A 23,719-nucleotide genomic window follows, 5' to 3' on the forward strand; every position below is an offset into this window, starting at 1 on the left:
GAAGATTGATTGCGCAATCGCATTTTTTAATAAAAAACATCTCAGAGATTTCACGTTTTTTAAAGTGTCGCTCCTTATATAAAATTTTTGGTTGTTGCCAATTGAAATCGTGGTTATGCGTGAGACGGTGCTTACTAACCACAGAATGATTATCACTGTTCTTCCTAATATCACAACAATGTTCCTTAACCCGTGTCTCTAGGTGTCTTTTTGTTTGACCAATATATGCAGCGTTGCAATTAGCACAATCAATCTCATATATCAACTCCGTTTGCTTAAGATTCGGTAGCGTATCCTTCCCCCTTTTGATAATACAATCCAACTTTTTCGGAATGGTGAGGAGAACCCTGAATTCTGCATCGCGCATTGTACGGCCAACACCGTCACTAATACCCCTAATATACGGTATAGTGATAAACTTTCGAGGATCCTGGGCTACATTGTTACTGCTAGAACTATTATTCTGACGTGTCTGTAGCTCGTTAAGTCTGATGTTAATGTACTTGTTAATTAATTTTATTGGATAACAATTATTAGAAAGGATCTTTTTTATTTCGATTAAATTAGACTTATGAAAACGTACGTCAGATAAAAGAATAGCTCGGTCAACAAGATTACGTATAATATTAATTTTGTATTTAAGAGGGTGATTCGAAAAATAGTTTATGTATCGCCCGGAAAAGGTCGGTTTTCGATACCAATTCGTAAGCAACACAGTCCCCTCTCGAATCACTATTGTGTCAAGAAAACTTAGAGAACTATTCTTTTCTATTTCAAATGTAAATTTTAATCTGGAGTGATAACTATTAAAAACTCTAAGTAACTCGTCAATACCAGATCCAGGAACGATCGCGAAAATGTCGTCAACATATCTTTTAAAAAAGGAAATATGAAAACTGAGCAATTGCAAACAATGCGTCTCAAGGTCCTCCATGACCATATTCGCCAAAATCGGAGAGAGAGGGGAACCCATCGGACTTCCGAAGATTTGCTCATAAATTTGACCATCAAAAGAAAAACTAGTGGAACTCAGAATCAAGTCCACAGCTGACAAGAATTGAGGACGGCTGAGCTTCGTCTCTTTAGCGATGTGATTCCACCTCCGTTCAATCGCTCTCAAAACAAGGTCTTTAGGGATGTTAGTGAAAAGAGACGCGACATCCAAAGAGATCAAAACATCATCCTCCCCAATCCTTACGTCACGAATCAATTCAACAAAAGACCAACCGTCTTTAATATATGACTTTGGTTTAGGGACAGATTTTTCTAAGATGTTGTGTAAAAAATAAGCCATGTTATATAGTGGACTCCCTAAAGTAGAAACAATAATTCGTAATGGTGAGCCATCCTTGTGAATTTTCGGAAGTCCGTAACAACGTGGGAGGTTCCCATTGGTACAATTTAAATGCCTAAATAATTGTTCACTGATAATGTCCTTGCTAAACCAAGACTTTGCCAAATTATTAATTTTAGATGTTATCCGTCTAGTGGGATCATTCTTAAGTTTTTTGTAAGTCAAACTATCATTAACAAATCGATCATCTTATTGACATAAGTATTTCTCTCTAAAATTACTGTGACTTGGCCCTTATCTGCCCTGGTAACAAGAAGATCATCATTATTACGTAGAAAACTTTTGCAAAATTTAAATTCTTGTAATATAAACCTGTCGATGTAGTTAGTATGTTTATTTTTGCGCAAAAATTTAAACAGAGAGTTAGAAATACGATCACGTGCCTCATCAACAATATCATCGGGAATTTGATAAATATAATTATTGATCGTATAATATAAATTCATTGAGCGTATATGTACGCCTTCCATGCATTTAATCGACTTGTACCATGAAAGCATATATATTTACGCCTTTCGTAAATGAGCAGCTATTTTTTCAAGACATGTATTTACCCTTCGCAACTAAAAATTTAACGCGCGAAGCTTTCATTTTTATTTCTTTTTATGATTGAATTCTCCAGAAAGATTAGGCGAAAAACGACACGGACCCCGGTCGTCGGATTTCCGGCGCAATCGCGCTTCGATGGGTCGATAGCTCGTTATCGCGTCGACCATCGAACGGCAAACCGACCGGAGTTTCACCCTCGCGAAGGGGAGAAAAAAAGTAAGAGAAAAGGGGGAGAGTCTGTGCAAAACGCGCTCGTTCCTTCTTTACCAAAATACCGCGTGCAAACAATCGTCACTGTAGCGGAAAACGATGCTTAACGATCGTGAAAATGTTTTTCCCCCGCTCTCGAGTATCGTCCTCGCGACGAGAGAATTCATTTTCCACTGTGGTCATCAAAATCAATTAGAATCCCCACGTATTATAAATACAATGGACATTCACAATTTAATTGTAGAGCAGAGAGAAAGAGAAAAGGACAGTAATTATTTTAGGATCAAAATTATTGATTCCTTGAATTTAATCATCAATATATAAATTTAACCGGTTTACATAAAAATTTCAAACATTCTGTGATTTTAGAGAGAAAATATGAAATTAGATAAATCAACTAAAATTACATTCTTTTTATAAATTCGATATATGTAATTAATATAGGTATAATTAAAATATAATCTTTGTGAAAAGTAAGAATATATTTGATAATTTTAAATCAAAATGTCATAGATTTCTTTTTCATATCGTTGAGTTATATGTATTGGAGTACTGAAAAAGTTTAATATCAATATATTTCATCGCGAGGACAAAACGGATGCGCAAGGACGATTCGCCGATTTATGCTGAAGCACGTACAAGCGCAAGGTGTCGAGACACGATGTGGGTGCCAACCGTGGTGACTTAGGCACGCAGCACGAGAAAAAGACAGTAATCAAAGAAACGAGTTGGCAACGATAAGTGACAAGCGAGTCATCTGGCAAACCAATCGCTTCGTAGAACCTCGATATCGCAAAATAAAGGATCTAAAGATTAGATTATATATTATTCGAGCTATTGATAGATCAACAGACTGTTGAACGTTGATAAAGTCTATTCTTAGATCGTGCCGACGTATTGCACTTTTTTAATAGTACAGCTTATTGGAATCGTAAAATTTCTACGTGTCTAGAATCTTTGTTTAATGATTTCTACTTATCGAGGAGATACGCGTTTACAGCGTCAGAAATGGTGCCATAAAACTGAGAAAATGATTTGCGATAGTAAAACCAAGGTAATAGTCAAAGTTTATTCGAGGTACTCTAAATATAGATGTTTGTTATCACAGATTATAATTCATCTTTTTAAAGAGAAAAGAAATCTCTAGATAATTTACAGTACCGAATATGACGTCGCAAATTTAGAGAGTTGCAGGTTAATTAAAGACACTAATGTGATATCAGAGTTGGCACCGTGCGGTTTATCCCGCACGGTGCCCGAGAGAGCTGTATCTTCGAGTTTATCATAGCTCGTGTTCTCGCGCGATTTCTCGGTAGAACGAATTTCTACCGAGCTGGAGAAAAATCCCCGAGTGGCGGAAGCCGGTCGAGTTCTTTACAGTTAGACGACCCGAAGGATCTCGCGGCGGCCAGACGACTCGCGGTGCATTCAGCGACGCTGTACGCCACGGCGCGCGGCGCGGCGCACGGACGCTCCAAGGTGAGGCGTAAAAATTCGACTTGAGGAGTGCGGAGAACCAAGAAAACTTTGAGTAGAGTTAAAAACCGCTCCTGGGAGAGAAAGTACCTCGTTCTCGAGGCACGAAGTACGGCGACGGGGGTAGCCTGAAGGTACTGCGGATCTCACCTGCGTCCTTGCCACCCTTCACGCAGATGCCAAAGCCATGGTGAGAGTCCGGCGGATCTCTCGTCATGGTGATTGTCCTTACGGTGAGCTCCTGAAGACTGAGCGGCTGCGAGATCGGCGACGTGGGCGGATTCCCGGCGTTCCCAGCCTGCTGTTGTTGTTGCTGCTGCTGCGACTGCTGCGACGACTGCTGCTGTTGCTGTTGTTGTTGCTGCTGCTGCTGTTGCTGCTGCGAGCCACCGGACGTGGTCGGCGTGCCGCGTGCCGCCGTCACGCTCGCCGGGCTCGATGCCGGCGATCTACGCTCGGCTTGACGTCGTTCCGCGACGCTGTTGCCGAACAGCCTGAAGAAGATCGAGAATTAAATTGTCATTTAATCGCGTTTTATATATATGTTATATTAATAATTAAAAACCTCGTAGCAAGAATTTTGCAGGTATTCGTCAGATCGTTATTGGCACTACAAATTTTTAATCGACTATAATATCCATTTCTATCAATACAGATTGACTTAATCTTCGTTAAACTCACTATTCATCCTTCTCTTAATTCTAACAATTAACCGGATTTAAATTTAATTCAAAGTTAATCTACATTGGTAGAAATGGGGAGCCAAAATCCATGGTACCAAATGTTTCTAGAGAATGAAAAAGATTTGCGAGTTAGAATTGTATACAAAATAAACCGCAAGCACTACAAAACGAATAACGTCTCAAAGAAAAGGTGTGTCGTGTCGGGTACAATCTCTGAAAGTGATTTGTGTAACCGATTTTGATACACATCGGACGCGTACGGTCACGGAAGGGCACCTTTCGTCATTGACATTATCGCGGAGAGGGGGCGTCGTACCTGAGCACTTGTTCCGGGGAGATGGCACTGGTACCGCCGGTGGTTCCGCGACCCCGGTGCGATCTGTAGGGGGTCGCGTGCGAGGAGTGATGATGGGGCGCGCTGGGCGGCCTCTCGACGATGGTGTAGCTGGTGCCGGGCGGGCTGTAGTAGCCGCGGTGCTGGCCGCCATGATGCCGACTCGTGGTGATGGGCTCGAGGTCCTCGGCCTCGTAGTAGCCGCCGGTGCCGCTACGCACGTGGTGAAAACCGTCGGCACCGCGCAGGAAGGGCGTCCGGCTGCTACCGCCGCCCCACTGCAGTTCCTGCAGCTCGGAACCGTAGTCCTCCGTGCTGCTGGCCATGCCTCGGCTGGCAATCAGCTCCTCCTTGGTCACACCTGCCGGACAACAAGCGAGCACGCGATTGCGGAATCGATCACCATGGCGAAAGATACGCGGACGAGTCGCCGGAAAGTTCGATTTGTTTGAAGTAGTAGTGGCAGACGAACCGCACGCGTTGCGTTTCAGTATAATAGGAAAATTTTAATTTGGGAAGTTTTAATTGAGAAAGAAAGTGAGAGAGAGATTGCAAATTATATCTGGTTTGATTAAAGCTTAATTTAATTCACATTTTTTAATTTAATAAGTTTGTTTGGAATAGAATTTAACTTTGTTTATAAAAATATTTCGCGTAACATTTGAAATTAAATTCTAAGAATTGTCTTTTTTCTTTTTGAACATTTTTATATTTATGATAATTTTTATAATTAATGATAACTCAATAGGATTCAATTTTGTATAATTTTTTAAATTAAAATCTAAGAATTTCCTTTTTTTTCCTCTGTATGATTTTATATTTTAATAATTGATAACATGAAGTTCATAATAACAAAAGTTTTTAATGTAATTGCCACCTGCTAATGGACCACATGTACAGTTGATAATAAAAAAGTTCCAGGGAAAATTAGTCATACCGAAACTTTCGGATATAAAAATTTTAGGGTAGGCAGCTTTGTCGAAGAATACTTAATGATTTTTTTATGTCCCTCCAGAAGAAAAACCTTTGCGCTTTTACACATTAATCAATACTCGATCGAGATTCTCGTAAATAAGTCAGGAGACACCGCGAGTTCCCGGAAGACATTTTCATGTTGGCGAAGAAACCGCCTCGACATTCAAATGCCACGTTAACAACTGAAAGTTTTATTATGGAGGCCTTTTTTCGGAAGTCGCTCTCTCCGCCAAAAACGGAAACGCAAGAATTTCTCTCGCGCGGCAATCAATGCATGTGTGTGCGAAAAATATTGACATGCGATTCTCGTCTCCTTTCCGTAAAAAAAAACTATGAAATTCTTTCACGTAGAAAAACTTTGATGCGCTAAAGTCGTTCACGCCTTTTCAGCATGATTTTTCTAAGAAACTAAAATCTCCCTGTATTTTTTTAAATCTGTATTTCGCTGCAAAAAAAGCGACGAAATATTTCCTACAGACATTGCGACGTGACCAAACCGTGGTAATCTAATCGCTTACGCTTTAATTCGATCTCATTAAAATTATGATAATTAATTGCAATAATGACGATGCAATAATAACAGATACGCGACATCGCGATAATCAAACGTCAAACGTATTTATGTCGCTACTGATCGCAATTGATCACCTATCTGGTGCCTTTTCACGTTGACGCTCGACGCTTATTTTCAGCAAGCAAAAATCTTCTGAAATAATATCTTTTATTTATATATATATATTATATATCCATAAAATATTATTACTTGAAGATATTACTTAAAAATAATTAATATTTTACGTATTTCGAAGTCTATGTTTGATTGTACTGGGACGATTAACGACGATTCAGCGACGACGCTGTATATTAAACAAATTCAACTTCATTTCTTTGACGCTAGCGTCAAAGCGAAACCACCACGTTCACCTTGTTGACGCTCATTTTCAGCGTCTCATGAATTGGCAACTTTACTGTTGTGTGCGAATATACCTGTGTACTTAGTAGAATTTACGGTTTAATGTCCAAACGACGCTCCAAGGGGCGCTCAAGTAAGTAATTCAGTTTTTTTTTACGCGTCTTGGGCCGTTTATTGAATCGTCCTCTACGCGAACGCATCTACGAATATATTCGCGATTTATTTTTACCCCCGCGATCGATCGTAATTTTTTTCCGTTGTTATCATCGGGCTCTCCCGTGACATGAACCGATTACGTTATCGATTCCTGCGGGGCAGGAATAACGGGACAATTAAATCCGTCGCGGGCGGAAACTTCCTTGTCGTGATTGTCGGGTGAGGTTATCACCTAGATGAGATCTTTAACGTGAGGCCTGCCGTGTATGGTGCCGCGGCCGCAGTAATGACATCATTTTCTGGGATAAACCTATAACTGTGACTCCCTTAATAGCCTAAGGAAGTCTTCTGTTATCGCCGGAAGGAAGTTCGAAGTTGGTCCTAGAGATAATCGCTGATAAACCGATAGCTCTATATAGGGTGTTCAACCGAGTTGCTTTTTTCACGAGTTCTTCGATCAATTTAGAGAAGTCGATATTTAGAGCAGGTAAATTAACGTTGAAATAATTTCTGATGGATGAGGAAATTAATTCTGGGTAGTGTGAAACAAACTTTCTTTAAGAATACAAAAATTAATATTGAGGTTTAATTAAGCTTATGTTTGCCAAATATGTTAAAATATAAGTTTAAATAAAATAAATTCACTTTTATTCTAGTGCAAAACTATTAATTTGCATAAAAAAGTGAAATTATTATTTCGCAAAATTAAATCGCTCGCGTTTTGCTTCATCATGCAATTATAACACGAAGTATTTCGAAACATGCGACTAGGTACTGTATTTTACATCAGCTTCACAATAAAACACAACAGCGTTTATGTTCAAATCACTACAATTTTATTGCAGTTAAAACAATTGTACTTAAATGCAATTCCCTCTAAAGGGTTTTGACTATATCTTCATGCTATTTCCAAAATTTGTTATTCACATTTTATAAGTATCACATTTCGCGAAGTAGGAATGATAAATCGTGTTGCTCCCAGCATTCGCCTCAAGATTTAAGTCCGGTCGTTTCTCTTCCCGGCCGGGGAATACTTTAATACGAGTCCCGGAGATCAAGTCGCCCCCTACGAAAGGCGAAAAGGTCACGGGGGTTTCCGAGTAGATTTAACGCTCAGTATAGGTATCTCTTAATATCATCGTCACTCCGCGCTGACAATCGAGACATTTCGTCTACCGCGAGGGGCAGTCCGTGCTAACCTTGACACTGAGAAACGCTTGTTTGCCACCGGCTAGAAGAGAGAAGGAGGAGGAAGGGGGGAGTTGAAAGTCGCCCCTAGCGGACGCTCTTGCGGCGATCACCGGCTAGAAGAGGAGGAGACGGCGAAGAGGGGTGGGCTGCGGTGAGGGCCGCTGTATCGTGTGTTCCGTCATGTATGTACATACGAGGGTGGGCCGATCAATACTGCGGCTGAACACCTGAAGCCGGCTTCATTCAGTCGGCACCTCTCCATTTCATTCCCCTCGGACCCCGCCGCGTCGCACCGCGCCGCGCCGCGACGCGCGATCGCTGTAACTTTGCTACTATACTCGACGGTTATAGTACACGTATGTATACGTGCCTCCCGCAGGGTCGCGATTAGAGGCCGCGGTAGAGCAACACGATTGCGGAGCTTATGTTAGTTGGCTCGCCGATGCCAAGATGGACTCGCTTTTTTTTCTACTTTTTAGAGAGATTCTTTCCGAGATTTACTCTCCGCCCACGTGAAAAATTCTGTATAATGAAAGGACGCGTCGTCGACTGGCGTATTTATATTAAAATTTAACTTAAAAAAACTAATAGAAAACTGGGAACTTACACAAACTAATAACGATGAAATACAAAGTAGGGAAAGATAAGAGAAGGTAGCAGGAGATAAATCTCTAGTTAGTCATAAAATTTGAAATACGAGTTTTTGCATGTTAGAATTGAGATCGAGGTCACGTACACGTGTCAATTTTTCGAGAAAAGTGTAAGATAAACCGTATGCGTTGATTTCCCGAGATAAATCAAGCCTTCTAAACTGAATTGCGTGTCAAGTTAAAACGGGTATTAAATTGGACCCCGTAGCACCACCACGTGTGGTTCTCGTATACGACTTAAACATTACGCGAGTCGCGCGTGTTTAGAATTCGGATGGCGTGTACGGTGTACGCGAAATGAATTTATCGAGGTATTGTCCTCCCTCCTCCCCGGGGTGGGTAATTTCGGGCGGTGGTGGACGATAACTAAAAGCGTCGTCCGACAAAAGGTGAAAGGTGGCGCAATACATTTTGCGCGCGTCGCGTCGCGTCGTCCCATTTCCTTTTAAAGTTGCGCGGCCATGCGCGCGCGTGCAATGCGAACGATATATAAAAGGGCGATTTTTCTCAGTGTATATCCCGTTCCCGCGGCCAATATACAATACGTATCTATCGATTACACTTTGCGGGGGACGCGACACGACGCGAAAAAGACATTCGATGACGGTCACGTCGATAAATCGTTGAAAAAATTTACATTTCGGTCCGGCCGAGCCGGCCGAGTGACGAGGACCATTTATAACGTTCCGCTAAAAGAGTCGACTGCGGCCGAATCGCGTTTTATGCAAAACGGGACGTATCTGTCGGGCGTGCCCAAAGAAATGTAAATTTCATCAAAATGAAGTTTACATATATCTGACGCGGTGGAATAAAATTATTCCCATTTAACACGGGAGAATAACGTGTCATATATTCATCCCTTTGTTTCTCTTCCTCTCTCTCTCTTTTCTTTTAATTGCACGGAATATAAATTAATACCCTAACACTTAATATTATATAAGATAAATTGTACGGTATTTTAAATATTATCTGGACAGAAAAATTTACTTTCTAAACGTCGGTTTTTAGACAGAGAGAAACTCTTTTCGCGACATTTCCGTTAGCAAAAATCGACACACTGAATTTCACAAAAAATAAAAGAGCGCTACGTGTCTATTATCCTCCGAGACTCGCGCACCATATCCGCGGTGTTGTGTTTCGGTGGCTTGTTAAACGTTCACGGTTCACGAGGAATTTATTTATCGCGCCGCATTGTGTAACGGCGAAAAAGCGCGCAGCGCGCGGGAGCGAACGGGACATGAATTGCGGCGTGCGCGCTGCGCCGGCCGCCGGATGCTCCACGCGGCTCGCCGGAATCTCGAATTCGCGCTCTCGCTCCTGTTCAATTGCGTTACATTCCTGTCACGTCACAATTGCCCGGCGTTGTGATTGCAGCTAATCCTTTCAGAGAGTGCGCGCTATTCTCGGCTTTTCAAGACCGGGCGAAATAAGGACGTTGATTCTTAGATAATATTTCGAAGGAGTGCGATAACAGTATTTTCTCTTTTTCTCTCTCTTTCTCTTTTATTGAAAAAAGATCAAATGAAAAAGGACCGCGGCGGTGGGTTCTCTATATACCTATTAAATTCTTTCATTCAAGTCCCAGCTATTTAACCATAAAATCCTGCAGCGCGACCTCTTTTCACTCTTTTCATTATTTTTATTACTTCTTAAGCATAATTCAAAAAAAAAATCATTAAATCTATATTACTCATTTTTAATACAAATATTATAAATTTAAACTACTTAAATATATGACTTCTATTTATGACTTCTGCTACTTTGTCTGTCTATATATTTTATCCACTCTGTATTCTTAGAATGCATTTCTAATTTTTCATCTTTTATAATCCGAATAAGTCCATTGCATTCTGAATATGACTCACAGATTTAATATCGTCCTCCCGAAAAAATCTATCGAGCCTCGTACAAACGAGGCGTGTTGAATTTCGCAGTGATTCGGTCGATAGTTTGTAACTTGTTTGAGTTAATTAACAATTTTTTTATCCGCACTCTGCCACGTCACATCGAGCACGGCCGCCATCGGCTCTATTGACCGTATATACCGGTTGTTCTAAAAATAATCCCGGTTCATAGGCACCGTCTCCGATAAAGGAGCCGATCGGATACAGTTAAGTGCGCGCATTAAGGCGCGCAGCCTTAATTGCCACGTGGAATACGGAATTAACGCGGACGAGCCTGGAAAATGCGCGATTAAGGCAATCCGAGGGAGGTGTTCCAGGTAACATATTTTGTAAAATATATAGGGCAATAAAAGGCATTGCAGAGCTTAGCGCAACATAATCTAACTAAATTTTTGAGATACTCTAGACAGTCCTGAAACTGAGAAAATTAATTAAAATTAGGAGAATTTTGATCCACTTTCTCGAGGTGTTCATGGATTTTATATGATGCTTTGAATTCAATTAAATTTTATTAAATTTCCAGTGTGTCAAAGTGCAACTGAAAGAAGCATCCTTCCCACAATTCGAATTCGAGATAAATCTCTGGATATATTTTTATATAAATAAATTTTATATTTATTTGATAAAAAATGTATGTAATTAATTTTACACTTTTAATGACTAATTTATAATAAATAACAAGTTTAACTTACGCTTTGCAGCAAATAATCTTTCTATACAAACAAAATCATCTATAAGTTTTAATGGGGTGAGGGCAGAAAGTGGCGTTTTGCGGAAGTTGAAATAAAAGGCGAATTCGAGAGCGAGATATATATTTAATCCGACTGTCGACTCGCCCGGAACTGCAATCGACGCGGAAAACGCATTTCTCCCGCAAGCGTGCCCCCGAGCGTGCACGTCAAAAAGGAGTAATTCCGGATGCCGTTCGGCGGATATTGCATTCGACGGGGGGAGGTGGGGGTGGGGGGGGGACGGGAAGGTGGGCGGCCCGCATGTCGCGACATGTGGAAACGACATGAATTTTCCACGGAAATTTCCGCAGAAACCGAAGCGGCGCGGCGCGGCGCGATTGTGCGTGTCGGGCGAGCCGGCACTTACTCTGTATATATACATACACCTAAGCCTCGTCGCACGTATGCACTCGCCGACGCATAATACTACTGCGAGCGCAGTATTATGTTAGGTCGGGCGTGCCCTCGCGCCTCCATCTCCTGCTCCCCCTCGCCACCCCGCCGTGAAATATTGCGACTGCAAGCGCTGCTGCGCCGCAACAGGAGACGACACTTTGACCGATATCCCCTGTCAACTGTCCTTGTTGACATCGATCGTTTGTTTAATAATTGTTACAAACCGAGCCCTGAAATATTTACGCGATGATAAGACGCTGAATTTAGAATTCTAAATGTGTGTAAATCTATAAATGAATATGTCGATTTTTTCGTCTGACATTTGATGGAAATTGGAATTGCATTCTTTACAAATTTAGACTTGCGATATTAAATATTTCTAAAGTGTTTATTATTAATTTAAATTGATTAACTTAGTAATTAATAAAAATATTGTGTCATTAATTATTACAAATAAGAATGTTCCATGGATACTTTGGCGTTGGGTGAAGATTCCTTTCTTTTCAAAGTTAATTCTCACGAAAAGACTGGTAAAGATATAATTTTTAAATCGAGACACATGTATTTTATAGACCACAAATTAATTTAGATAAAATTCTTAATAGCGCCACAGGTAATAAATATTTTCATCATGAGTTTCGTCTCTTTCGTCAACCGAAGCTTCAAGTTATTCTTCGTCGCGTTAAATTTTCGAGCAATCGCGACACGCTAACCCGATCGTAACCAATATCATAAAGCTCGCGATTAAGGCGAGGAATTGAATAGCGCATCGGAGATGCAATCGGGGACAGAATTCACGGATCACCCGACCGAAACATGTGATCGGGCTTAATGTGTGCAAATTGTGCGCGGGTTATGCGCGGCCGATGGCCAGTATGTATACACACGTCGCCTATAAATACCCCACAGGTCGTCCTATCGAACCCAGGTCGCCCTGGCATTGCGCGATTGTGCAATGCAACACGAACCGCCGCGGCGCGCCGGCGACGGGCGAGCCTGACCTGACCAGCCTTCCGCGTTTCGTGCAATAACCACGTGCGTGCTATAACACAGTCACGAACGCCGACCAGCCAAGGGCACCGCTCGAGGGGGATGATTTGCAGGATTCCTCGGGGCGTCCCTCCCTCCCTCGACCCGCGCGCGTCTCTCGCGAGAACCTACTTTGCTATACTCGTTCCCGCACTTGAGTTTCCATATTTTTTTAAGAGTTTTTTTTAACGTTTTGAAGATTGTATAGACAGCTCGAACGAAACTACGAGCGAAACGTGTGTGTATATATTCAGTAGAAACAATGTCAATTTCCACGCCCCGGCTGGCTCGCTCTCCGAGCGAGATTTCGGCAGCGCGGCGCTCGGAGTAACGAGCTCGATGAGGTGTGAAAAGCGAATTGGTCACGGAACCGAGATCGGTATCTGACGCGGGCAAAAGGAACACCTGCTTCGCGGGAATAAATGGCTGCAGTCGCGTGGCAGTTTATGAATATGTTTCGATACGCCTCGCCGTTTTTCGCCGTTCTTTTAATCGAATTTGCTCTCTCGCCGCTATCTCGACAGGCGGATCTACGGAAACAAATATATATACCGAAATCTTGGAAACCAGAGAGGAAATTAATGTAAAATGTAAGCGGCGCGGAAGGTTGTTCATGAACCCGATATAAATTTCAACTGAAACTGTTATTTTCTTTACGCTCTATTAATTATATTAAATACAGCGCGTTATATTGAGAGATAAAAGGAGCAAATGTGAAAAATAAATAGAATGATGTTATAATGAGATAATTTATCCGACATTTGTGACGCAAAATGTATAACGGCAGATGAATAATGTAATAATTGCAGAATTAAAATAAATATGAGCATATATGGCTGTGGAATGACATAAAATAAGTATCACGTTATTATATATATATATATTATAAATTACTGTATTTTTTATACATGCTTCAAAAATGTCAATTAACCCGTTGAGGTCACACCTCCTAAAAATAACGTAGAGGTCACATGGGGTCCAATGGACCCCACAACAGTTTTCATTTGCGTTCTTTTTGATGTATCGACTCAAACCTTGAACTGGAATTAATTTATGACTTCCTCTTGATAATCCAATAATTTAAAAAATTTTTTTATGTTGAAAAAACGCGAGAAAAAAATTTTTTTTTGAGAAATTTGACTTTTTTCACAAAAATATTTATCAAAATTTTTTGAGATAGAGTAAAAAAACTTTGTGCGTTTTACTCTCAAAATAGTATACTTTTAAGAAAAAAATAAAAAAAAAAAGCCTGGGGTCCACTGGACCCCATGTGACCTCAACGGGTTAAATGAAGATTTGATTCGGCTGCTGGTATAACGATCATTAATTTTAGTTATCTAGAATTGGGAATCGTGGAAAACAAGTTTGAGACCCCGCGCAATTGTTAGATAAGCAATAATATTTCCCACACACGGCACTAACGTTTTAACTAAATGCAATGTTCTCCATTAGCGTGGCAGTCGTTAACTTTTCCAATTTCGCGTCACGCCAGTCGTAAAAAGCGGTACGCTTACGGTACGTTACTCAGGGAAAAATAGTCAGCGTCTTTCCACGCGAGCCCTTTACATCACTCCCTTACATTCCCCCTTTTTCTTCCCGGTTCTCGCGTTAGCGCGCCAACGTCGCGAATTGCTTCCGCATTGCGTGGCGGTGCACGTCGCAATGTTGAATATTCACGAAACGTGTGTCCGCAACGCTAAGTAAATTCCCCCCTCCCAGCTCCCCTCCCCCTGAATTGCACTTAGCTCGAAAGCATTTGAAGTAATTTATTTCGATCACGATATCGCGATCGCGATCGCCGGCGCGTATTTATCATAGAACTCGCATTTAAGCATTCTCGTATACGAAGGTCCGTATGCCGAGCACGTTGCGTATTAATCATTGAATTTTTTTTAACGGTGAAGTGGCGCGGCAATTTAATTAATCGTGTGCGAAAACGCGAATCCTTTGAATAAACTGACGATATTCGATAAACGTACGGAGAGGGTATAATACCAGAAATCGCGCACTCGCGGCGGATTCGGAGGGAAAATTGCCCGAAATCACCGGCGCAGTCCGCGAGCCGATACATTCGATAATCATGAATATAAACGCCCCGGCGAATCCATCTATTAATAATACAGGGAGAGACATTTATAAGCAACGCGATCAATGATGGCGTCGTCCACAATGACTTATTTTTGCGTCACGCGCTTCGTCGACCCTTCGCTCTCGGATTCACGAAGGATGACGGAGGGATTCTTTCAGGAAACGCGGATAAAAATGACACGGTAAATGATGCGTCGGCATCGACGTAAATAAAAGAAAGACAAATTTCGGCAATTATGTGAACTTCAAAGATCAAGTTTATATAGACTATAATCTTTATGTAGTTTTATCTTTGAATGTATAACTACTTTTATTGTGAATAAATTTTTTGCGATTTTGATATGTTAAAACAATATTATTATTTAAAGATCTTTTTCAATGTTTCCAGGTCAAAATGAAATTAGATTTATTTACACTAATTTATGACTGCTTACTTTTAATATACATTTTGTAGAAATTATAACATGAAATATACAATATTGCTTTCCAATAAGTGTAAATTTTAAAAATAATCTTGAAAATTTCTTCTAAATCTTCGAATCTCTTTGAGAATTGTAGGCAATTAAAAACATTTTTGCATTTGTTATTTATATCAACTTTAATATTCGAGTAAATATTTATGTAGTAGTAGCATATTTTATTTATGCGTATTTATTTTACACATTTGGCGTTCACGTTATATTTACAGAATGCTTAATTAATATGCATTTATTCCTATTCCTGTATTTGCAGTTTTATGTAAATAATAATAAATGCTTAACAAATATTTGAAAGTACTTATTATTCCTCAATTGTTTATAAAACACAAAATAACGCATGTAAAAATAGAAAATAAATATAAAATATAATATGCTTTATATTATATTTTTATCTATTATATTTTACACGATGAAACCACAAGAGTTTAAAATCGAGTATTAAGTCGGAGATCATTTCTATAATTTTCTTCAAAATTTGAAAGTAAACGTTTTCTTAAATTCCATTCTTTTATTGCCAATTTTTCTAGTTTACAAAACAGTTTACGAGCGGGAAAAGATTTTTTTTTTTTTAATTATTGGAAATATACGCGGAACGATCGATAGCATTTCATTGCGAGGGGCGAGCCTCGAGCGGGGAGGGAACGCAGGGATTGAAACCAATTTCCCGTGACGGTTAGCGTGACTGTCACGCGTGTATTCAGAATTTACTGTGCGATCGAACGGGACAGGGTCGGAACTGTCCAAGTTACATTTATAGCGTTTACGCGCGTGTGCCACGTGAGCCATGTATATAAACTCGACATTCGGCCGAGCCGCGTATTCAAGCCGCCCTTTAATGCATTCCGTGCGAGAGAGCGAAACCGAACAAAGTGGAGGAAAAAAAAAAGAACGAGGGCGTCGTTGAGTTTGTTGCACTTGTCGCACACACTAGACGTGTACATAACGCAGGGAACGTACGCCTCTTAAATTATTGATGCGAGGTCTCTCGCGCTCCTAGGAGAGTTTCCGAGCGATTTTCGAAGTTACAGTCCAGCATGCCACTACGCCACTGTTCACCGAATTTTACATTTTTTATGAACAATTTGTATGAACATTTTATCATATACACGTGGCATGAAGAAGATCTTTTTAATTATTTTAAATTACACGATACATCTCGTATTACATCTCGAAAACCGACAGCTTGATTGAATAATTTATTGAGAAAGCGAGCTATCCAATAATGTTATAATTAAGAAAACTCGCCTTTGTCAGAATCTCGTCATGTAGCTGATGTGTTTCCAATATAATATATTTTTTGTTTACGGTTTTTCATATCGTAACGTATGAAAAAGCATTGATCCTTGCTCTTAAAGTTCAGTTTCTTATCGAATGCTCGAAGAGCGCACTCCAACGTGTCATCCACGTAATATCTTAATAATCAAATATCAAACAAACGATCTATTTTGTGGAAATGCCTTGCGCTTTTAGGAAAGTTCCTGAGCAATTTCCGAAGTTACAATCTAGCACGATACTACCTACAGAATTATATTTTTTATGAACATTTGAAACTTGAACATTTTACATCACATACGTGGCACAATAAAGAAGATTTTCTTCATTATTTTAAATTCAAAAATGAATATTACATTTCGGGAGATTGGTTGAATAATTTACTGAGAAAGCTATTTAATATATGATGACGTCTAATTGAGAAAAATTGTTTTCATTAGAATCTCCTGACATAGCTGGATATAAAATGTTTTGTTCATATTTTATGTACCACAAAAAAATCATTGATTTTTGCTTATTGAAAGCTCGGAGAGCACTCCAGCGTGTCGTTCGCGTAACATCTTAATAATTAAATATCAAACAAGTTATCTGTTTTGCGATGAAATCCCTTGCGCTTTTAGGAAAGTTTCTGAGCGATTTCTGAAGTTACAGTCTAGCAGAATTATATATGAACATTTGAAATTTGTATGAAAATTTTATATCACACACGTGGCACAATAAAGAGAATTTTCTTCATTATTTCAAAAAATGCATTTCGAGAAGTTGATTGAATAATTTATTAAAAAAGCGAGTTACTCTCAATATTTGATGCCTAATTAAGAAAAATTGTTTTTATTAGAATCTTATCACATAGCTGATGTATTTTCAATATAAAATTTTTTGTTTTTATATTTTACACCATAAAAAATAATTGATTCTTGCTTTTAAAATTCAATCTCTTATCGAATGCTCAGAGAGCACTCCAGCGTGTCATCCGCGTAATATCTTAATAATCAAACGTCAAATAAACGAGCTGTTTTGTAAGTACGCGGATTACGGGCAATTTAAATTATTCGCAGCACATTCAAGCTGTCTCTCTCTCCAGGAATGTGATCGGAAATGGGCGACAGGCAGGACGACGTTCCTCGTTGAAAATTACTGCACGAGGTTGATCATCACTTTCAAAGCTGAGAATCGGGTGTCTCGGTAATCAAAGTTATTCGCTTCGAATGAAGATTCTACAAGAGTGAAGAGACTACTTGTTAATTAACTACGGAATAAACGATTCTCATCGATCTTTCGTAGTGTGCGACTAGCCGAGCGGAAGCCTCTTTTTCCTTTAATCGCTCACGGAGGTCAAGCACTACTCGACGAACACCGCCGACGTTTTCGTTAATGGAAAGCTATTTTTGTCTTCGACGAGGAAGATCGCCTCCACGTGCGTTACCAAACGCTTTCGTCATCCCGCAATTCGTCAGCGATGGCTCTTCCTCTCTCTATCTCTTTCCATTCCGCTCTCAGCAAGCTGCTCTGCCGTCTTACGTCGTTCTCTCGTTTAGTTCACGTGACACGTGCTCGTGCGCTCGCAGAGAACGAGCGAGCGAGCGAGCATCGTGACGCCCCGGATAAGCGAAAGAAGGTGCCGTCGCGTGTCGGACTCCTCTGCATATACGCGCATACACCGCGGCCGTCGTCGTTATTAGTTATTAACGCGACCGAGCGACCGCTTTTTTCCACGAGGGTGTGCTCACGCAGCACGTCACCACCGGGGATCGATCTTCGGCCACGAGGTCGAGGGCTGAAAAGTGTTACGAGAAAGAGAGAGAGAGAGAGAGAGGGGAGGCAGGGAGGGGAAGAGGGGATTGTGCACAGCCTCTACCTCTTTCTTCTTGGTCGAGGCCGAGCCGAGGAACCGCCCTCAACCCTATCAAATTTTTAACGGACCGCCAACTCGCGTCAGCGGTTTTCCCTAAGATCGACTGGAACGGCAGAGGGATCGATGAGGAACGAGAACGATAAGAGGAACAATAGGATGCTCTGTGTAAATAAGCGAAAGACGTCAGAAAAATAAATCCGAAAAACTATCAAATTTATACCGTTCTTCAGGCGTCCTCACATATCTTTGAGACGTTTCTCTGCGTGGGTGTGTTTGTGTTTGTGTTTGTGTGCGTGTTTGTTTTAACCAGTTCCTGAGCTCGGATATTATACGAGAGCTAGTATTACGTCTTTAGGGAGTAGGGTAATCTCGCCTCCTGGAATAGGTTATTAGCGGCGTCAGAGCTGACGCAATATTTTTCAAGGCAACCGCCGTCCGCCAACCTCGAATCTTGGCATTTAGGATTGATTGGAATTACGGCGACAACAAGCTACGTAATGGCCCGATGCTTTTATGTGATATAGCGAGCTAATCTCAGCTCCTTAATTCTACGAGAAGGTTTATTTCACAAAATCAAGGATTCGCAAGAACTAAGATTTTATCATGCGTCGCGTGTTTGTCGAGATGGAATTTATCTCAGCGCTTTTAAATCCGTCTCGAGTCTACATTTACAGAGCTGAAAGGAGGAGGGTCCCTAAGGCCTATTTTCGGCACCCTTCAAAATTGGACCAAAATGGCTGGAATCACTTCTTTATACCTTTGGAAGTAATATTTAGTCAATTCCAGCCTAAACGGAAGTACACGCATTTTGTGTATCTCTGACATTAAGATGTGAGATAGGGTCCGATATAAGGCCATGGACATAAGCAGAACCTAAGTCTATTGAATTAAAAGCTTAAGGGATCGTAGTTGCTCAAAAAGGTGCGTACAGTTCTTAAAACAGTTCTTTTCAAAACTTCGTATTTAGCCTTGCGGCAGAAAATACGTCAGTCATTTCTTTCAGAAGTATTTGTAATAAATGTTTCTACGTGATCTACGATAGTGTGTTTTGGAAAGCTCTCGAGATTAGCTACAAGATATGTAAAAAAATAGGGGCTTCTATATAAAATATTGAAATCGACATTCACGTGACCTTCAAATGACTATCCAAGGTCAAACTAATAACACCATCTTATGTCTCCTTTGAAACCATACAACTTTTATCTGAAACATTTTTCTCAAAAACGCTTAATTTTCCAAAGAAATGCTTGATACGGGCGCGCTGATGCATTATGTATACTTGAAGTATACACTCTAAATACTTCCGTTTAGGCTGGAATTGACTAAATATTACTTCCAAGGGTATAAGGAAGTGATTCCAGTCATTTAGGTCTAATTTTGAAGGGTGCCGTAAACAGGTCTTGGGGACCCTCCTCTGACAATTATGTTCTTTGAGAGTAGCTAACAGTTACGGATCCGCGTCAAAGGATAATCTCGAAACATAAGACACATTCGTCTCACATTTACTCCGATTAGCTCTACATTTCTAAGGTGTCACAATCCTAGCTTCTAGAGGCGGTTTATTGCCAATGACAATATTTTTCAAGGCAACACCTGATGCTACACCAAGCCAATTATCGTGTAAACTCGATTTCCACTGTTGGACATCTCGACAATAAGAGCCCCCGACATCGGAAGAAACTAATCTCGACAATTTTACCTTTAAAGTCTTTACCTTTAAAAGGTCTCTCTTAACTTTGCCGCTAAGAAAACTGTTCCCTCAACCCCCTCGTCGGCCTTTTTCCGGATTACCGCGCGAGTATCGCGATGTCACGGTTTTACTTCAACGTCGCGAACTTCCCCAGACGAATCTCATATTTTTTTCCAGGGTCAGAACTAATCTTACTCTAGTAAACGGACGGATGGGAAGGAAGGTGGCTTATATTAGGGGGGTAATACATTTCAAGGCAACACCTGCTGCTCACGACTTCGTCCTCGGGCAAGAAGCGCGAAGCCAATTGCAAACGCCGCAGCTCGCGTGACGACTGACGCGTTTGTACATTCTAGCGGATATCATAATCGCGGATTCTCCGGAGGAACGGGCGCCGCGACTGGCGCTCGATTTGCCGAGTATCCCCGAGACGAAAAGAGAGACAGCGAGAGCAAGAGAGAGAGAGAGAGAAAGAGAGGAGAGGGGGGGGGAGAAAGAAAGGAACCGAGCGAGACGGACAACGCGGGGTGCCATTTCGACGTCTGATCGGCACGACATCTCCGTGATGCCGCGAACGTGTATCGCGAGTATACGCAGTTCGCGCGGCAAGCGAGCAGTTAGGGGTGGTTTCAAAGATGGCCAGTTCTTTCCGTTGTATTCCTCTGCCGCGGCACACGGAAGCTCGAGGCGGGCAAAGACAATGAGAGAGAGACAGAGAAAAAGAGAACGAGAGAAAGGCAGAAAGACAGAAAGAAAGAGAGAGAAAGAGCGAGTAAAAGAGAGACAGAGAGAAAGAGAGGGTGAGAGAGAAGATGGACCGATCGAAGGGACTCACGTCTCTCATCTCGCGGCCGCGGCGACGTGCTCACGTGCGAGCGTCGTCGTTCCAGCGAGTCTGACACCAACGACGATGATGACGGATAACGGGCACGATAGTGCGACACGCAATACACCACTCGTTGCTGCTGCTGTTACTGTTACTGTTGCTGCTGCTGCTGCTGCTGCTGCTGCTGCTGCTGCTGCTGCTGCTGCTGCTGATGCAGTCGCACACGTCGGTCGATGCGCCAGGTGCATCGCCCCAGCAACCACGGCACGAAGCTCACGACTGGCCCGCTGCTTCGCGAGCGAGCGCCAGCCGGGGGTTGGCTCCGGAGTTCACCGGCTCGTCGGGGGAGAGGAAGGGTGCGAGAGAGGTCGGGGGTGAATCGGGGGAGAGACGGACGTCGCGACGCCTGCTGGCGTCCGCGGAAAGTCATCCCCGAGCAGGCGCGACGGGGCGACGGCGCGCGATTGGTGACTGCCTCGCCGGCGACGGGGTCGCGAGGGGGTTGTGTTGTTTCGGTACCGGTGCGGCATTGGTGACTCCGGAGGTTTGTCCTGGTGGTCTTTTTTTGAAGAGGGGAGCAGCGATGCCGCGTAATCAACGTGTTTTCAAGCTGTTTTTTTAAACCTCGTTCTATGTCCCGCATTAATTTTTGCTATCGATATCCCTTTTTCCTATAAAGTATATGCATTATTTTTTCTGATTGTGGGATTCTCTTAGAATGAGGTTACACCTTGAACTCTTCAACAGTACTTTTCTTCAATTAAAAAAATAATATTGAAGAATTTAAGGAACTTCTCATTTTTAATAGCATTCCAGAATTAAAATAATACAATGAAATAATTTCAATGTATTTATATCTATTTTGATTTCATTATTATGTTTTTTTGTTAATGCTAAAATTCATTATTCATATTTCTCATTAATTGGGAGATATTATAATTAAATTTGTTAGGTAAGTAGTAATCGATATCATTGATCCGCCGAATATGATGTTAAGGATATTTTTGAGAACAATGCGACACGGAGGGCAGCGCAAGACACTGATTTAATTGGAATCGTAATGGCGCATTTGTTACAGAGCAAAGTAGCAAATATATGGCACACGTGCCGAACGGCAGGGTGGGCAGGAATTCATTTTCGATATCAATTAAGCCCGCCACTAGAATGCATATATCCGAATTCCTCCGGTTTGCCACTTCTGACGTCGTCGGCGCGGCCTTGAACCACTTCGCGCGAAACCAATCGCGAGACGCGATATCGCGCGGAACAATCTCGGTATCTGGGTGACTCTTTCCACGGTTAGGGCAATATGTCGAGACACGCTTGGCTGAAGGACAGAAAAGAAGCGCGGCTTTAAATTAATCCGTGGCTAAAGATAGGTCGTTTCGCTTTAAATTTCGCGACCAGAACCACCTAAGTACTTGAAGCAGCTTGTGCAGAGTGGTACCACGTGAAGTGTTAAGAGTGGCCGGTTGCCTCAAAAACTATTAGAGTTACTGGCAAAACTTTTCCAATATATTTCAAAGTTTCAAAGTTTGTTATTTTTAATAAAAAATATTAATAAATATTTTCTGGGAAAGCAAGAGATTAAAACGTTTCTCTCTCTTTCTCATGTTTTTAGTGATTATGTATTTCTCATTTTTATTTTGCGTATAAAATATTAATTTAATCATGATTCCTGAAGCTCTCATATCTCATATTTTTAAGAATTTTTTGTATTTTAAATTTATGAAAAGTTTTTTAAAGTGTCTTAAATTTCTTCAAATTTTATAAGTTTAAGGAAATTATCGAATGAAAAATCTTAGAATATTTCAGAATTCACATATAAAGAATTCTAGAAAAGGTGTAAAGATGCTTTCTTAGCATTTTTGAAAAATGTTCTAATTTGAATAAAAAAATCTAAGAAATTTTCAAAGAAGGTTTATAAAAATTTTATTATGCAACACGTGCATGGAAAGTGCCCCATTACGCACGCTACGCGTGCGTGATAGACCACTTTCCAGGCACTTGCAACATAAAATAGGGAGTGTAAGCCGTGTGTAAAGATGAAAATTCCCGGGTGCGGTTACCGCACTCGCCTTCGGCTCGTGCGTAAACTCCGCACCCGGGAATTTTCATCTTACCTCACTTGTTACACAAATAACTATTATATCACACGTGCGTGGAAAGTGGCTCATTACGCGTGTTTTTTGTGTGACAAATAGCCAATTCCACACACCACTCGAAACAGTGCGGTAATATCTCATTCCCGCACAGTCTCTGAAGAGACTTTCGAGTGGTGTGTAGAATTGGCTATTTGTCGCACAAAAAACACGCGCGTAATGGGCCACTTTCCACGCACGTGTAATATAAAATAGTGTGTGCAACACATGCGGGTTGAAAATTGGACACGCGTGCGGGTGATCGTACTCGCCTTCGGCTCGTGCGTCTACTCCGCACCCGTGTCCAATTTTCAACTTCCCGCACTTGTTACTTGTTACACAAATAACTAAATAATTAGATTCGGAAAAATTATGTAAAGTATTCTAAACAAAATTTTTCATCAAACGCTTTGCGTTTTAGTAATCTATGATTAATAAATTAGCAGTCTATAATTACTATAGGAAAAATTCTCGAGAAACTATACCAAAGAAAAAGTTATTTCATAAGAATTTGGAAAATTTTCGAGAAGTCATGTAGATGTGGACATAAAAATGGAGGTGAAGACAGAGATCTTTTAAACTCGAAAAGAGAGATATAAATTTCAATAATTTATTTTGTAATTTTGCGTTTCCTGATGGACAGCACTCGACTTTTTAAGCAAACAAGAACACGATTAACCACTTCGATCTCTCTCCGTTCTACTTTTCTCAGAAAATATATTGCAAGGGTCCTAGAATGGCTAGCTATCTCGATAAATCTTTGTCAAACTGAAACGACAGCAATCTGACTATGTGCCTTCCACTTCATTCCCCACTC

The 23,719-nt window shown here is 41.0% G+C and overlaps 1 protein-coding gene across 12 annotated transcripts in view; it reads right to left on the reverse strand.

Annotated features, from left to right (window-relative positions):
* The window catches only part of Dysc (whirlin protein dyschronic), an 81,746-nt gene extending 60,663 nt beyond the window's left edge, over nt 1-21,083 (reverse strand). For 4 of the 12 annotated variants that reach the window (XM_071794369.1, XM_071794378.1, XM_071794374.1 and 1 more), the window contains exons 1-3: nt 20,771-21,065; nt 4,589-4,967; nt 3,680-4,083 (exon numbers count right to left, since the gene is read on the reverse strand). In XM_071794369.1, coding sequence (XP_071650470.1) covers nt 3,680-4,083; nt 4,589-4,932 — 748 coding nt within the window. In that variant the 5' untranslated portion in view covers nt 4,933-4,967; nt 20,771-21,065. Of the gene's footprint in view, nt 1-3,679; nt 4,084-4,588; nt 4,968-20,770 lie in introns of all 12 variants that reach the window. The other 8 variants (XM_071794373.1, XM_071794370.1, XM_071794371.1 and 5 more) reach the window with 5 other exon arrangements.
* Between the last annotated feature and the right edge of the window lie 2,636 nt (nt 21,084-23,719).

Source organism: Temnothorax longispinosus, chromosome 11, assembly GCF_030848805.1.
Source record: "Temnothorax longispinosus isolate EJ_2023e chromosome 11, Tlon_JGU_v1, whole genome shotgun sequence".
In the NCBI taxonomy this organism is placed as follows: domain Eukaryota; kingdom Metazoa; phylum Arthropoda; class Insecta; order Hymenoptera; family Formicidae; genus Temnothorax; species Temnothorax longispinosus.